Source organism: Tamandua tetradactyla, chromosome 6, assembly GCF_023851605.1.
Source record: "Tamandua tetradactyla isolate mTamTet1 chromosome 6, mTamTet1.pri, whole genome shotgun sequence".
In the NCBI taxonomy this organism is placed as follows: Eukaryota; Metazoa; Chordata; class Mammalia; order Pilosa; family Myrmecophagidae; genus Tamandua; species Tamandua tetradactyla.
The window spans coordinates 154,062,118-154,078,186 of NC_135332.1; the positions used below are offsets into that span (position 1 = coordinate 154,062,118).

Here is a 16,069-nt window from a genome sequence, read left to right on the forward strand (position 1 = left end):
TAAACCTGGACACCGAAATCCCCATCCATGGGGGAATGATTGTTTAAATGACACAACATTAGCATGAATACTGTATAGCCATATGCAGATTCACATATGCTCACCTGGAAAGCTGCCCATGATATAAGGTGGGGAAAAAAGGAAGAGGAGGAGAGGAAGGAAGAGACAAAAAAAAAGTATATAAACATAAAACAAGTCTGCGTGGATGTGCAAAACAGTCACAGTTGAAGAGATGTGGGGTTATTTTAAGAAAATACATGACCAGGATTGGAAAATTCTAGGACTGAGACAATTCTAGTGACTGGTCTCCCTCTTGGTATCTCTGCTGTTCCTCTTCCATTGTCTTTCTTCTAATAAAACTCCCCTGCTTATTCAGTATTTCTGCTCCTTCATCACTCTAGCTCACCTGAGGCCCAGCATGGAGAGTCTCATTCTTTTGCTAAGCCCCTGTCTGTATCAGAAGGCTACTATAGCAAGGGGGTTTGTAATGACCAAATGCCATATATTGATTTGTTTTGGTTACATTTTTACCATTGACAAAAATTCAGTTCCAGGAGGAAAAGACAAACCAGGGTAGGGAGAGGTGAAAAATGCTGAAGAAAAAGTGTTGACCCTCGGGTAGAAAGAGGACTCAGTTATTCACCCATCATTTATCAAAGTGGTTGTATTTAGAACAAGCAGAAAATTTGTATTAATTGGGGTTCTCCAAGGAAACAGAGCTAATTTAGGAATTGGCTCATGTGACTGGGTGGATTGCATGTCTGAAATCCATGAGGCAAGCAGCAAGTTTCAAATATCCAATGAAAGGTTTTTTTTCTGTTTTGTTTTTTTTCACATGGGCAGGCACTGAGAATCGAACCCAGGTCCTCGGGCATGGCAGGCAAGCATTCTTACCTGCTGAGCCACCGTGGCCTGCCCTTGATGAAAGGTTTTGATGAACTCCCCAGGGAAAGCTGGCTGGCCGAAATAGAGATAGAAGTTCTTTGTTCTGACTGCTGAAATCATTAATTCTCCTCTTAAGGCCTTCAACTGTTTGGCTGAGACTTCTCTCATTGCTGAAGGCTAGCTCCTTCATTGATTGTAGATGTAATCAGCCATATATGCAATCAACTGACTAATGATTTAAATCCAAGAGATGTTCTGAGAGCAACAGTCAGGCCAGTGCTTGCTTGACCAAATCGCTAGACAACAAAACCTGGCCAAGTGGACACGTGAACTTAACCATCACAGACATTTTTACGAAAATCATATTCTCAGGTCATTTTATCCCTTCCAAAATTTAAAGTTAACTTTAGTAATTTAATTCAAAATTGTAATTTTGCAATAATCTTATTAGCATTATTTTGGATAGGCTATCCTCCTTTTTGAAGAGACTCATTTTCCAGGAAATGTGACTAAAATGATCTTGAATATTTTTTTACATCCTTTGACTTTTATTCACTTTCAACTATCCTTAAACTTAAAAAGTGAGAACTAGTGTGGTCATGTTTATAGTTTTTCTGATAAAATAATTTTGTGTAAAAATAGATTAATGATTCCAACCTTATTGGACAAAATGCTAATATGACAGTTACAAAAGTGAAGGAAGGTGGCTTATTCAGACAACGCATACTTGGAGACCTACTCCGTACCCCCAGCCAGCAGCCACAGGTATCTTGAAACTGTTTTCTCATGGCATTTAACATCATTTTAAATGTTTAACTAGTGTGAAATATATTAAACACCTGGTGAAACAGGAGGGATGACATCTTTATTTTCATGGAAATACTTGTGTTAACAATAGATTAACTCAGTAATGTATTTTATGATTTGGGGGGAAATTCTTTATGATAAAATAATGTATTTTTAATTGCTAATGGTTAGAATTTGAAAATACATTCTTTCATTTAATCTTGATAGTAACTGTGATGTAATTATTAATGTTACCATTTTAATGATGAGGAAATTAAAGTGCAAAGAGTTTAGGTGTCTCGCCCAGGAATAACGTTTATTTGTTTCTTGACTCTAATCACTACCAGACAAAGCATATATTTATTTACTTGTTTGTTTATAATCTGATGCACTTTCCTACCTCACCTTCACTAGCATATTAGCAGGGGCATTGTCTGTTTTGTTTGATGTTATATCCCGGACAATTAGAACTGTGCCTGACACATAGTGGGTACATTTGCTTAATGAACGAAGGAACAAAATGTCAAAGCAGAAAAAATATAAATACAATAAACTAATGTTTGGAAACAAATAGAATTCCAATGGTGGTTCCAAGTGCTATGCATATTCCGTTGAACCATGCTGTCTCTTCAACCCTGTTTTCTAGCTGTGTTTCTTTATTTGAAGGTTGAAGTCTATGTCAATGGAATTCCAGCTAAATGTTCAGGTGACTGTGGGTTCATGTGGGATCCCAGGACTACACCCCTAATCTTCACCACAAGCCCTTCTCAAGGTAACCTCCTGCTCTTTAATTGGGAGTAGGTGGTGGAGGTAGCTAGCAAAAATGTAAACTCTGATTATGATTTTTGTACACTGGATAGTTCTTTTCACGAATGTCTGACAACACACAGATTCCAAATATGAAGTTATGTAGAATCATTCAGTGGGAAAAAATAGCACAGCCAGACAAATGTCCTTTTCCCCTGCTTGCTTATAGGCTATTGTTGAAGGTTGGCTTATTTTTCTCTAATGGAAATCAAATTTTCTAACAAAAGATTCTATTTTTATCATTTTCATATTCTTATTTATATTTAACATTTTCAGGGTCCTATGAAGAAAGCACAATTCTAACCATATTAGGCTCTGGATTTTCCCCACGTTCAGCTATATCAGTCTCAGTTGGGCCAGTGGGCTGCTCTCTTCTTTCTGTGGATGGTAGGTTCTTTTTAGTTATTCTTATTACATTTAATTGTTCTCTAAGAGAAAATATAATCAAAGATAGGATTGTTATTACCCCCACAGAGTGTCCTATAGAGTTATGAAGTTGTGTAGCCTTGTCTGGAAAATGCCTTACCTGTGTAACCTTTACTGACAACCACTTACTTGTTTTTCACTATGTGGTTGAATGTCTTTATCCCATTGTAGTTGATTTATTTCCTCCTTCATAAAAGTTCTTACCTGAACTCTTTCTTGTCTTGGTGTGATTTGGAACATAAGAATACATGAATTGCAACTCTGATGTTCCAAGGTCCTCTGATGTTCCAAAGACAGCTGGTCAGGCTGCAAGAGACATAGCCATCTTTCCTTACTCCTCTTTCAACAGAGACTGTATCTTTAACATGAAATTGAAAGATCATTTACACTTGTACCTCTTGAAATAATAAGGGCCATGCTTATTTCCTTAAACATTATCTTTTATCACCTTAGATTTTTCTCTCAATTTTAATAGATTGGAGTTAGATAAGCAAATACATCTTACAAACCATTTATTTTGTTTTTAATCTAGATCTTATATGCATTTCTGAGATCTAACAGTCAAAATCCACCCGTATGAAGGTGCACACATACTGTTCTAAGTGAGGTGGAAAATCTGTTTTCATTTGGGTTTTGATCAGCTCTCTCAGTGAGACCTAGTATTTTACTCAGCTTTGTACATAAGCAATGTATTGGGCCAAAATGTTAAGAATCTTTCATATATATTGTCTTATAGATTAGGAATTAAATATTATCACAGAAGCCTTTTTTGTTGTTGTTGCTACACTAGCACTCAGGACCAAATTGTTTGCTTACTCTTCATTTTTTATTGCTTTACCTGTTATCTAGGAGGGTTTGATGCATAGCATCATGTGGTCTATAAAGAATTTTTCCCTTGTTAATGTATGAATTGTTTTCCGTAGATGTATTTCTTACAATATAAAAATGAAGGCCAATGTTAATATTCACAAATATAAATGTTCAATTATTTTATCATACAAATTTATTTGTTTTATCATTTTCTTCTACTTTTTTATCACAAGAAAACGAGATCAAGTGCCAGATTTTGAATGGAAGTGCCGGGCATTTCCCAGTTGCTGTGTCCATAGCTGATGTTGGGCTGGCCCAGAATGCGCAGGGGGAGGTTTTCCACTTCACCTATCGGAGCCAGATATCACACGTCTCCCCTGCTTCGGGAAGCCTGGCGGGTAATAGTTCATAACTCTAAACAAAGAAAATCATATACATTTCCATCACGTCATTGTGCTGTTTCTGGAACAGTGGTAAGGGAGAGGAACTCAGAGCTCCCTGCTGTAGTACAAAGGAAAGTCCCCTTGGGAAGGCACAGTGAGCACGCGGCCGACCAATTCTTTTGTTGCTTGGAAAGCACAAGTAAGGGTGACTGCTTATACTTACGTCTTAGGTTATTGAATTAATAGCATCAATTATTACATGTTTCTATAACAAGCTCATCAATTATGTCAAGATAAGATTTATTAGTTATTATTCTGCCTACCAGCTGCTTCATTTGTAACCACAGTCTCAGTGGAGCTACTTGACCCAGAAAAAGTTCTGGGAACAAATCAGGGAAAGGAAGGCTGATGCAGAGGATGGAAAGAGAATAATACATTTTTTCTCCCCTGCTTCTTTCTCTTTGTGTCTTATTTCATCATTTAGCATGTTTAAACATTATTTAGCATTTACTTTTTTACTATGTTTCGTTTTGGGATTTTTTTTGTGCCTTGGTTTGATTTGTTTTTGTGATTTGTTTTTATTTTATTTTATATTTACTTTATTGATTTTTTAGTTTTCCTTTTATTTAGAGTATTAAAATTTGAATTGGTGAGGGTTTTAATTCTTTCTCATTTCCCACCCATGGAATGGCTGAGCAAATAGAAACTGCATAGTTTCATTTTAAGATGATTAAGGAACTGTAAAAAATAGTAGTTGCAGCTGGTAGTACCCCAGAGAAAATGACGGTTGCAAATCCACATTATTTCATTTAATCAGGTATTCCAGTTCTCTTGGAGATCCAGGCCTCAGACTCAGGCTTGGGTGTGTGGTGGTGATCGGACAGCAGCTACGTACACTATCCCAAGCCTGGTCCTTGATTTATTTACCAATTCATCTTTTGACTGACTGGATGATTCTTGAGTGATGACATATTGTTGCTCAAAAGTTTTTTCCTTATAGTTGATCTGTGTTGTTTGTTTGCTTGTTTGTTTTACTTATGAAGGTGGTACTCTACTAACTATATCTGGATTTGGCTTTAATGAAAATTCAGAAGTACTAGTTGGAAATGAAACCTGCAGTGTGCTGGAAGGGAATTTCAATAGGATAACCTGCAGAACACCACAAGTAAGGCATCAGTTTTCAATTATTTTTTTTCCTAAGTCAAAATTCATATGAATTAGGAGACATCTCAGTAGAGGATGGCATATTTACCTGGAAATTGCAGTTTCAATTTTACGCTACAATAATTATTTCTTCAGCATCTGTCTGCTAAGATCCAACCACAGAACATGACCTTCATGTTCTAGAAACGTAAAATCCTGAAGGAAATTAGCCATGCAAACCAATTCTAAGCAATGTGGCTCCATTTGAAATAATAGAAATAAAAACAAAATTCTGAGAGGGTGTCAGGAACAATTCCACAAAAGAGATGATGCCCTGTCAGAGCTTGAAGGATGAAGAGGTATTTATCAAGTAAATAAAGGCTGAAAAAAATACAGTACAATAAATAATCCAGTTAAGAAATTCAATAAAGTAGCTTTAAAGATTTTTTTTTTTTTTTGCATGGGCAGGCATCAGGAATTGAACCCAGGTCTCCGGCATGGCAGGTGAGAACTCTGCCACTGAGCCACCATCACACTGCCCTAAACATTTTTACTTTTTAAGAAGGAATATTTTAAAATGTATTAACATTTCAGTTTGTTGGCAAAAAGCAATGTGAAATTCTCCTTGGAATATTGCATCCTATGACCACTCATGTTTAAAAAAATAGTTTTTAAATTTTAACTAAGCTTCCCGTTTGCATATTATATGCAAAACGACGATGAATAAATAAATCAAACAGAAAAGCTGTAGCAAACTAGATGCGATATGATATAGTATGTAGCGGCAATCTGTGGGAAAAGTAAATTTTAGTACATTTTGGACTGAATGATGAAGGTGAGAACAAGAATGTACAATACATTAACACTGACCTTATTTAAATTATGTGATTCAGTAAACACTTTAGGTGCATTAAATATATATTAAATGCTGGAAATTTCACATGTGCCATAGCAGTTAAAGCACCAAAAAGTCTGAGAGGCCCAAGTGTTCTTACATTCTGGAACTGGATGATTTTTTAGTGAAGAATAAAAAAATACATTTGAGTCCATCTTAAAAGTAAAAAGGTCTAAACTTTCAGTACCTAATGCTTCATCAATTAGTGAATCACTTGTCCAGAGCATCTCACCTTTATTACAGAGTCCTTGGGAATTCACTAGTATAGTTGCATTTAAATTGATCAAAAACATTACAAAGCCATTATAACATAAATTTTTATCTCAAGAATCCAAATATGCCATCTATATCTGACATTACAATTTTCTCAATATCTAAAAACTGACCCTGATGGAAACAGAATATATTTAGAAATTTATCTTGAATAATTTGTTTATTTTTATCCATTGTATTTCTGTAAATTTCATAGTTTCTAATTGTTCATTTATTTATTCTCTTATTTTAGAGAATTGAGGGTACTGTTAATGTTTCAGTTATTACCAATGGATTTCAAGCCATGGCAAATGATGCTTTTAGTTATAACTGTTTACAGACTCCAGTTATAACTGATTTTAATCCAAAATTACGGACAATACAAGGTAAGAAATTATTCAATAAGGTCAGCTACTATTGTTGGTTTAGTGGTAAAATGCTTACCATCCAAGCAGGAGACCCAGGTTCAATTCCCGAACCATGCACCTAAAAATAAAAAAAGATCAGCTACTTAACATAGACACCGAAACCAATTTAGAGAAGCTTTTGAAGCATAGCTTCTCCTGTACTTCTGTTTCATAAAGTGCAATAGGTTACAAGTTTTCTGTGTGTGTGTGTGTGTGTGTGTGTATTTTGTTGCTTTTTGAAAATTTTTTATCATAGATTAGTCTCTATGGTATTTCACTTTAAACGTGGAAAATATGGGGAAAAATGATACCTTTTTAAAAAATGTACTTTGCCATCTTCTTTTTCTCTTTTGTGGTACTAAACATGGACTTTATTTTCTTTGTTTTTCCTTTTGCCTCTATAACTGTTAGGATTTCCTAAATTCAATAAAAGATAAGAAATGAGTTGATTTATATAATTTGCAAAGTTCACACAGGATAATAATCTGAACCTATTGTAAAACTTTTTTTTCTTTTGAAATAGAAGGAGAGGATAATTTAACATTAAAGGGCTATAACTTTGCAAATGATCTAACACAAATCATGGTATATGTTGGAGGAAAAACCTGTCAGGTTCTTCACTGGAACTTCACAGATATTAGATGCCATTTGCCCAAGTTGTTTCCTGGGAAACATGACATCTATGTGGAAGTCAGAAACTGGGGTTTTGCATCCACAAGGTATGTTAATGAACAAAAATTTGAGGGAGATATGGAACATATGATGGTAATAGTATTGGTACCAGAAAAGAAAGAGTCACCTTATACTATTGCATTTGTTTTCTTCACCATTTTCCAGTTCCTTATTGCTAAAGGTTCTGAGAGTACAACATGACACTTAGCTCTGATACCAAAACCATTCAGATTAGATTGTAAGTTTCTCTGTGGATCTAGGTTTATATAAATGTCACATGATTTGCATTCATTCAGGAAATCATTATTACCCAGTTAGGGTGGGTACTTGCTCAGTGCTGGGTCCACAGTGGTGAACATTAATGGCATGTCCCCTGTTGGGGAGACTGGTTTCAAACAAAGGATTACATCAATAGTTTAATTACGAATGTGGTAACTACTGTGAATAAGAAGCACCAGTACTGTAAGAGTACACATGATAGTGCTAACTTATCCTGAGTGACAGGAAAGGGCATTCTAAAAGTGACAAGTCAAGATGTAAAGGATAGATAGGAGCGGCTGTCTGAAGATGGGGGTGGAGAGAACTCCTCTCCAACTCTAAGTTCCCTTTGGTAACTATTTAATATCTCTTTCCCTAGTTACCAGTTGGTAAAATTTAGTATTGATATAAAGAAGTACCTGTTTGGAGCAATTAGGAAAAGAAGGAGCTGAGATTTAGGGCTTAAAATGTTTGCAGTGATGCACTGTGAGGGATGAAGGCAGAGGAACATGGCAGCCATAAACCTCAGAACTACAGCCCCTCTTAGATTTACAGGGTGGGACTGAGATGGGCTCATGGGTAGCTATTGGCTTGTGCTTTGACCTGATGAAATAATGGGTAAAATTAACACAATTAAAAATTGTGTATTTGTGTAAAGGCTGTGCATTTATGCTGTTAGTAAATAAAAACTAACATGAAGACCCCTCGAGTTATTCTCTCTCTCTCTCTGTGGTCATGGTGGGATATGGGATGGAGGTGTCAACTCCTACATATTAGGTCAGAAAAGCACTGTACCGAAGGGAAAAGTGACTCTGTAGGCATGTTGTCTGTAACAAAGCAAAATAAATTAAAAACCATCTCTTTGAAATAGTGGGAAGGGAGATTCTGACAAGTTTACAAGAAACATAGTATGATAAATTCAAATTAATTACACACAATTTTTATTACAATGTATGTAATTTATTAAATATAGAATGTATGGAATTTCATTGCTATCCTTTTTTTTTATAGGAACTGCTGTTTTTATTTTTACTCTCTTGAATATATAAAATATTTTAAAGGATTTCATATCTTTCTTATGACCTCAGTTCACATAACCATATTTTTTCCATAATAGTTTAAGATCCTCCATTTCAAATTCTTCTGCCGTAAGATTTTCAGAAATCTAATTTTCATAGTTAGGAAGAAATTATTACATATTACGTCCAACCAAATTGGGACCATGGTAATTATCAGATTATGTAGTTTGAAAAATAAATGTCTAATTACATATTCCATCAATAACTCTTGCTAAAGGAGTCATATTACAGAAAAAGTTTAGCAATATGAGTTCATGGAAAGTTCAGTGAAACACCTATTCATTTTTCTTTTTTGCAGAGACAAATTAAATGCTTCTATACAGTATATTTTGGAAGTAACTAACATGTTTCCACAGAGAGGGTCTTTTTATGGCGGCACTGAAATCACGGTACTGGGTTTTGGGTTCAGCACGATACCAGCTGAGAACAGCGTTCTCTTAGGTAAGAGTTTCATTCCCACAGGAAGGGGTGTCATCGTTTTTCTCAGTTCGGATGATGTGCTGTGGGTGCATGGTGAGTTGGTACAGAAATACACTTAATCATGGAAGCGTTCTTTTTCTTTAAGACTATAAGAGGTTAAGAGTATTTGGTTACGGTGGTATGGACAACTGGAAAACTCCTTTTGATTTCAACAAATAATTATGTGTATTTAGTGTTTATAGACTATCTAGAAAGGGTGAGTCTCTGTTTGGAAAATAGTCAGTACTCAAACATAAATACTATCCAATAAAAGTACCAAAGTTTGTACTATATAAGGCAGGGCTTTTGCAGAGCTGTTGTTTACTAATTATGCTTTATCTCTGCAGTACACAGAATGGGGGAATGTTATTTATTTTGTACACCTTTTTTCCTCCTAGGGTCATTCCCTTGCAATGTGACATCATCTTCAGAAAGTGTCATAAAATGTATTCTTCATTCAACAGGGAATGTATTCGGGGTTACCAATAACGGGAAAGATTCAGGTATCAATATTGATAAATTTTAGGTCATGAAGGCCCTTCCCCCCCTGGAATTCATTTGATTTTTATTTATTTTATATTTCAAAGTAAAGGATTCAAAGAATAAGTATTGTTATTTATTTCTATAATTGGTCAAGTGTATCCCCTTGACATAGTGGGGAACACATACAGCGTGCACAGATAGTAGATTTAACCTAGAGGCAAGAGTCAAGGTTTCTAATTGAATATGCAGATTGTAGTTACAGATTTTTGCATGCCTCTATGCCTGATAAAATTCTGATATTTAAAGAATTGATCTTAGCATTATAAAAAATTCCATGTTATATTCTTGGCCAATGTGGTTATTGACATTCTGATTTCTTTTCAAATCATCTGTTGATCATCAGTTTTGGAGCTGTATGATGTATTTTCTCCTTAGCTTCTCATCATCTTACTTTTTATTATTTCCATTTATTTTTGGGAAGTGTTTAAATCCTGTACATAAAGTTTTACAATGTTAATTAAACATTTTCATGAATGGTTGTATAACAATGCAATAACTTTTTATGCTAATCATTTTAAAATTTTACTTTTTTCCATTTTCCTTTCAAAATATGACTCAATTCTTGCTCTAAGTATATGGATTAGGTTATGCCTGGTTCCCGTCAGTCTTAAATGTGTCTGTGGGCGACACAGTGGCATGGCATTGGCAGGCACATCCGTATCTTAGGGGAATAGGATATAGAGTTTTCTCTGTCTCCAGTCCTGGAAGTGTAATTTATGATGGCAAAGGATTTACAAGTGGAAAACAAAAATCTGCATCTGGTATGTTCTACTTTGTTGAGTTTTGCAACATCTCTTTTTCCTACATGTAATAAGAAGACACTTTTATTACATTTAAAATGTCCTTATGTAAATAATATAAACATATAAACAAAGTGGTTTAGTTGGCATTTTATTGATAGAGTAGAAATTTTATAAATGAATGTAACAAAGTATTTTATACATATTAGAGATGAGTTCTGCCATTAGAAGTAATTTATTAATGTGGTAATCAAACAGTTGAAAAATATGTAGTATTAAAACAAGCAAAACACAATGAAAATCGCTGTATGTATTTTAATCATATCAGTCTTGTAGCGAGTCATTTTTGTCGATTGGAACCAGCTTTAAAATCAAGTATTATTTATTTTTCATTCCATGTTGAGTTTTTCTTTAAATTTTGGTAAGTTATGTCAGGCTTAACCTGGTTTGCTAGGAAATTAATGCTGGCTCTTGTCTTCCTGGAATGTAATTTCATTATACAGGATAGCTTTTTTACAGCCAGTAAGCCATTTCCACTTCCTTTCTACTTCCTGTGGTAATATCACACTCATTTGAATGTGCATTTAAATGATCATTTTAAGTTTTCTTGCACCCTTTTCAAAGCTGCATTAATTGCTTGTATTTATTATATACGATCTTATTTTATGGCAGGTTCATTTTCTTACCGATTTACTTCACCTGGAATCCATTATTATAGCAGCGGGTATGTTGATGACGCTCACTCCCTTTTTCTCCAAGGAGTCATTAACGTTTCGCCAGCTGAAACCAGGCACATCCCCCTGCGCCTGTTTGTGGGTGGCACTGAAGCCACTTATGCTCAGGGTAAGATGGTCAAAGATGGAAGCTCTGATACCCGGATGGCCCATGGTGTATGTGAGCTTTCTGGGGCAGGAGACAGACGAGCAGGGTCTCAGCCTGCTTCTGTCTTATACTAGCCACGTGACCTTGAAAAGGTCTTGGCTGTTCCAAGGCTGGATTTTAGTCTTTAAAATAAAGATCATGTTAATATTGTCCTGCCATCTCCCGGAATCCATATGTGCCTCAAAGGAGAAACAGTGTGAAAGAGTGCCCCAAAATATAGTAAAATGTAAGGTGATGTTATTGTTTTATTTTCCCCTTGGAATTCTGACCTTAGACAAATTGAGAAATAAATTAATGTTACATCCATCCTTCTCTCTTTACTTACCATTTTAGTCCAGTCTTTAACATCCTTTATACCACTTGGGGCTCTTCTTGGGACAAAAATATAATTTAGCATCATTTAAACCACCTTCATCACACAGCAATGCAGTCTGAAAACAGTTCTACATTTAGAATGTTATCCACGACTGACAGTCAGTTCTTTTGCCTAAAGGAGCGCCTGAGAATTTGCACTTCGGAAACTCTACAACAGGCTGCCTTGCAACAGAACCTCTGTGTGGCCTGGACAATACTGGAGTTAAACATTCAAGTAGATTTCTCTTTGAGCTTTCTACTTGTTTTTCACCATCTATAAGCAGCATTAGTCCATCCACTGGAACAGTAAATGAATTGATAACAATTACAGGACGTGGTTTCAGTAATCTCACATGTGCTAATAAGGTAAGCACTTAAACATTTCTCCTTTTTAACTTCTATATATGCATTAAAGGAGGATGTATTGGCTGTAACCTCATAATTTAATTTTCAACATCTTTATTAATTCACATTCCATACAATTTTACCTCTTAAAGTATACAATTCAGTACCTTTTAGTATATTCAGAAAGATATGCATCCATCACTACAATCAATTTTGGAATGTTTTCATTGCCTCCAAAATAAACCCTTTAGCCACTCCTCCTGCCCAAACCTTCCCATTCCCTCCCAATCCTAGAGGATCGTTACTCTACCTACTGTCCCTGTAGATTTGCGTGTTCTGGAGATTTCATATAAATGGACTCATGCAATATATGCTGTTTTATGATTGGCTTCTTTCACTTTGTATGTTTTCAAGGTTCATCCATGTTATAATATATAGCACTACTTTATTTCTTTGTATGACTGAATAATATTCCATTATATAGATTTTCCAAACTTTATTTACTGATTCATCAGGTGATGGACTTTTTTTTTTACTCCTTTTGGCTATTATGAATAAAACTACTATAAATATTCATATATAGTCATATCTAATTTTAAAGTTAATTCAAGGTGTGCCTTAATCAGTCCTCAAAATTAATGTTATGAAAAAAAAAATTTGCGTGTGATTAATTTTTTTTAAATAGTGGTTATTGCTAACACAAGACTGAAGTTCATAGTAAGCTAGTCTATCATTTATTCATATTGCATATGGTATTCATTTTACTTTCAGGTTACAATTGGCAGCTACCCCTGTGTTGTGGAAGAAAGTAGTGAGAATTGCATTATGTGTCATATTGACCCTCAAAACTCAATGGATGTTGGCATCAGGGAAATTGTCACATTAACAGTCTACAACCTGGGCCTTGCTGTCAGCACACTGGCCAGTGAATTTGACAGGAGGTTTGTACTTTTGCCAAACATCAACATGGTGCTGCCAAATGCAGGATCAACTACAGGGATGACAAGAGTGACCATAAAAGGCTCCGGATTTGCAGCTTCTTCTGCTAGTGTAGACGTCCTCATGGGTCATTTACCATGTAAAGTTCTATCAGTGAATTACACGGCCATTGAATGTGAAACCTTTCCTGCTCCCCAACAGCTTGTGGATGTAGATATTTTTATACACAGAGTGCGGGCCCAGTGTCAAGGGAACTGCAGTTTCTCCTATTTAGATAGCCTCACCCCTTTTGTAACTCACATCTCCCCAAATTTTATCAAAGGATCTGTAAAAGTTCTTATTGAAGGAGAAGGTTTTGGGGCTATCTTGGAGGACATTGCTGTTTTCAGTGGAAATCAACAATTCAGAGCAATAGATGTAAATGAAAACAATATCACGGTTCTTGTGACTTCTCTCCCAGCCGGACTGCATTCTCTCAGGGTTGTGGTGGGAACTAAAGGCTTGGCTCTGGGGAACCTTACTGTCTGGAGCCCCGCACTTGCCTGGGTCTCACCAGCTTCTGGAAGCATTGGAGGTGGAACCATCTTGGTGATCACAGGAAATGGCTTCTACCCAGGCAGCACTGTTGTCATGGTTGGTGATGACCCATGTGAGATTCTTTCTGTCAACTCCAGCGAAGTCTACTGCCGCACCCCCGCGGGGTCGGCTGGAATGGTCGATGTGAAGATCTTTGTTCATGCGGTCGCTTACCCACCTCTGTCATTTCTGTATGCCCTGGAGGACACTCCATTTCTGAGAAGAATTATCCCAAGTCGAGGTACTCCAAAACCTGTCTTTTTATTGACTTGGTATCATATTATCAGTAATATTTAGTAGTGTTGAATGGAATAATGTTCATAAATGATTAAGATGTGTTTTTAGACAGTACTACTTACCCCATTTAATGCATAGGATTCAATTTCTGTGTAGTCTCTATTTTGTCATTTATTTCACATACTTTTTTGGAACACCTCTACCCAAATTGCCCAACTTCTGTTTAGGAACAAAATCTCCATCTGCTTGATCTAAAACTCAGTATGAGGAAGAAATAGATGAGTATGTATGCACTAAAACTGGAAATTAATTTGTCATGTAGTGTTGATTATTACAAGAAACACTACAATTCACATATTAGCTAACCAACATTGAGAATTTTTTTCACAGTACCTTATTTCCATGAAACTCCAGTTGATTGATCATTACTGTGTTGACACAACACACTTCTTTTTTTTTCTTAAATGCAGTTTTATTGAACTATATATTCACACAGCATAGAAGCCATCTGAAATATACGCTCATCACTTCACAGCATCATGTGCATACAACCGCATGATCAAATTTCGAACATTTTCACTACCCCAGAAAAGAAATAAAAAGAAAAAGAGAATACAACACTTGTCACCCCATATTATTGACCCATAGTATTAGTAACAAATTTGATATTTGTTACTTTTGATGAAAGAGTATTAAAATATTACTGTTAACTATAGCCTATAGTTTGTAACAGGTACATTTTTCTCCATATACCCCTCTATTATTAACTCCTTATAACACTGTTGTACAACTGCTGTAGTTTATGAAAGAACTTTTTAATATTTGTATGGTTAATCATAGGCATTGTCACTTGGTCACTGTGTTATACATTCCCGTGTTTTAATCTCCAACTTTCTTTCTGGTGACATACATGACTCTAAACTTCCCCTTTCCACCACCTTCACACACCATTCAGCACTGTGAATTACTCTCACGATAACGTGCTACTATCATGGCTGTCCATTTCCAAATGTTTAAGTTCACCCTAATTAAACATTCTTACATATTACATTCTGAACATATTAAGCAACTGTTCCCCATTCTTTAGCCTCGTTCTATATCCTGGTAACCTATATTCTATATTTTATGTCTATATGTTTACATATTATAGTTAGTTAATATCAGTGATATCATAAAATATGTGTCCTTTTGTCTCTGACATTTCACTTAACGTAATGTCCTCAAGGTTCATCAGTGTTGTCACATGCGTCAGAACTTAATCTTTTCTTACTGCTGAATAATATTCCATTGAATGGACATATCACATTTTGTTTATCCATTCATCTGTTGATGGACACTTGGGTTTTTCCATCTTTTGGCAATTGTGAATAATGCCACTATGAACATTAGTGTGCAAACATCTGTTTGAGCTCTCCTCAGATCTTCCGGGTATATCCTGAGTAGCAGGATTGCCAGATCATAAGGCAACTCTATACTTAGCTTCCTGAGGAACCACTGAACTGTCCTCCACAGGGTATGTATGGCTGTACATACCCAGTAGGAATGAATACGTGTTCCAATTTCTCCACATTCTCTCCAACACTTGTAGTTGCCTGTTGGTTTAATAGTGGCCATTCTAGTAGGTATGAGGTAATTCATTTGGTTTTGATTTGCATTTCCCTAATAGCAGGTGAAGCTGAGCATCTTTTCATGTGCGTCTTAACCATTGGTATTTCCTCTTTGGATAAATGCCTCTTCATGTTCTTTGTCCATTTTTAATTTTTTTTCCCTTTTTATTGTTGAGTGTAGGATCTCTTTATATACAGTGAATTTCAAACCCTTATGAGTTATATGCTTTCCAAATATTTTTCCCATAGCATGGGTTGCCTTTTCACCCTTTGACAAAAGTCCTTTGAAGCACTGAAGTATTTGAGTTTGAGGAGTTCCCACTTATATATTTTTTCTTCTAATGCTTGTGATTTGGACATAAAGTCTAAGAAACTACCGACTATCACTAGACCTTGAAGCTGTCTCCCTACATTTTCTTCTAGGAGTTTTATGGTACCGTTTCCTATAGTTATGTATGTGATCCACTTTGAGTTGATTTTTGCACAGAGTATGAGATAGGGTCCTCTTCATTCTTTTGTTTATGGATATCTAGTTCTCCCAAAACCATTTAAAAGCCTTATCAAAAATCAATTGATTTCTGGTG

At 35.7% G+C, this 16,069-nt stretch overlaps 1 protein-coding gene across 1 annotated transcript in view; it reads left to right on the forward strand.

Moving 5' to 3' along the window:
* PKHD1L1 (PKHD1 like 1) overlaps positions 1-16,069 on the forward strand; it is a 173,786-nt gene that overhangs the window by 77,669 nt on the left and 80,048 nt on the right. Inside the window, exons 26-38 of the mRNA XM_077167497.1 lie at positions 1,528-1,650; positions 2,338-2,443; positions 2,755-2,865; positions 3,948-4,112; positions 5,141-5,262; positions 6,641-6,773; positions 7,321-7,513; positions 9,102-9,244; positions 9,661-9,765; positions 10,378-10,566; positions 11,218-11,388; positions 11,921-12,147; positions 12,898-13,882. Of these exons, the coding sequence (XP_077023612.1) occupies positions 1,528-1,650; positions 2,338-2,443; positions 2,755-2,865; positions 3,948-4,112; positions 5,141-5,262; positions 6,641-6,773; positions 7,321-7,513; positions 9,102-9,244; positions 9,661-9,765; positions 10,378-10,566; positions 11,218-11,388; positions 11,921-12,147; positions 12,898-13,882 (2,773 nt within the window). The remainder of the gene's footprint in view (positions 1-1,527; positions 1,651-2,337; positions 2,444-2,754; positions 2,866-3,947; positions 4,113-5,140; positions 5,263-6,640; positions 6,774-7,320; positions 7,514-9,101; positions 9,245-9,660; positions 9,766-10,377; positions 10,567-11,217; positions 11,389-11,920; positions 12,148-12,897; positions 13,883-16,069) is intronic.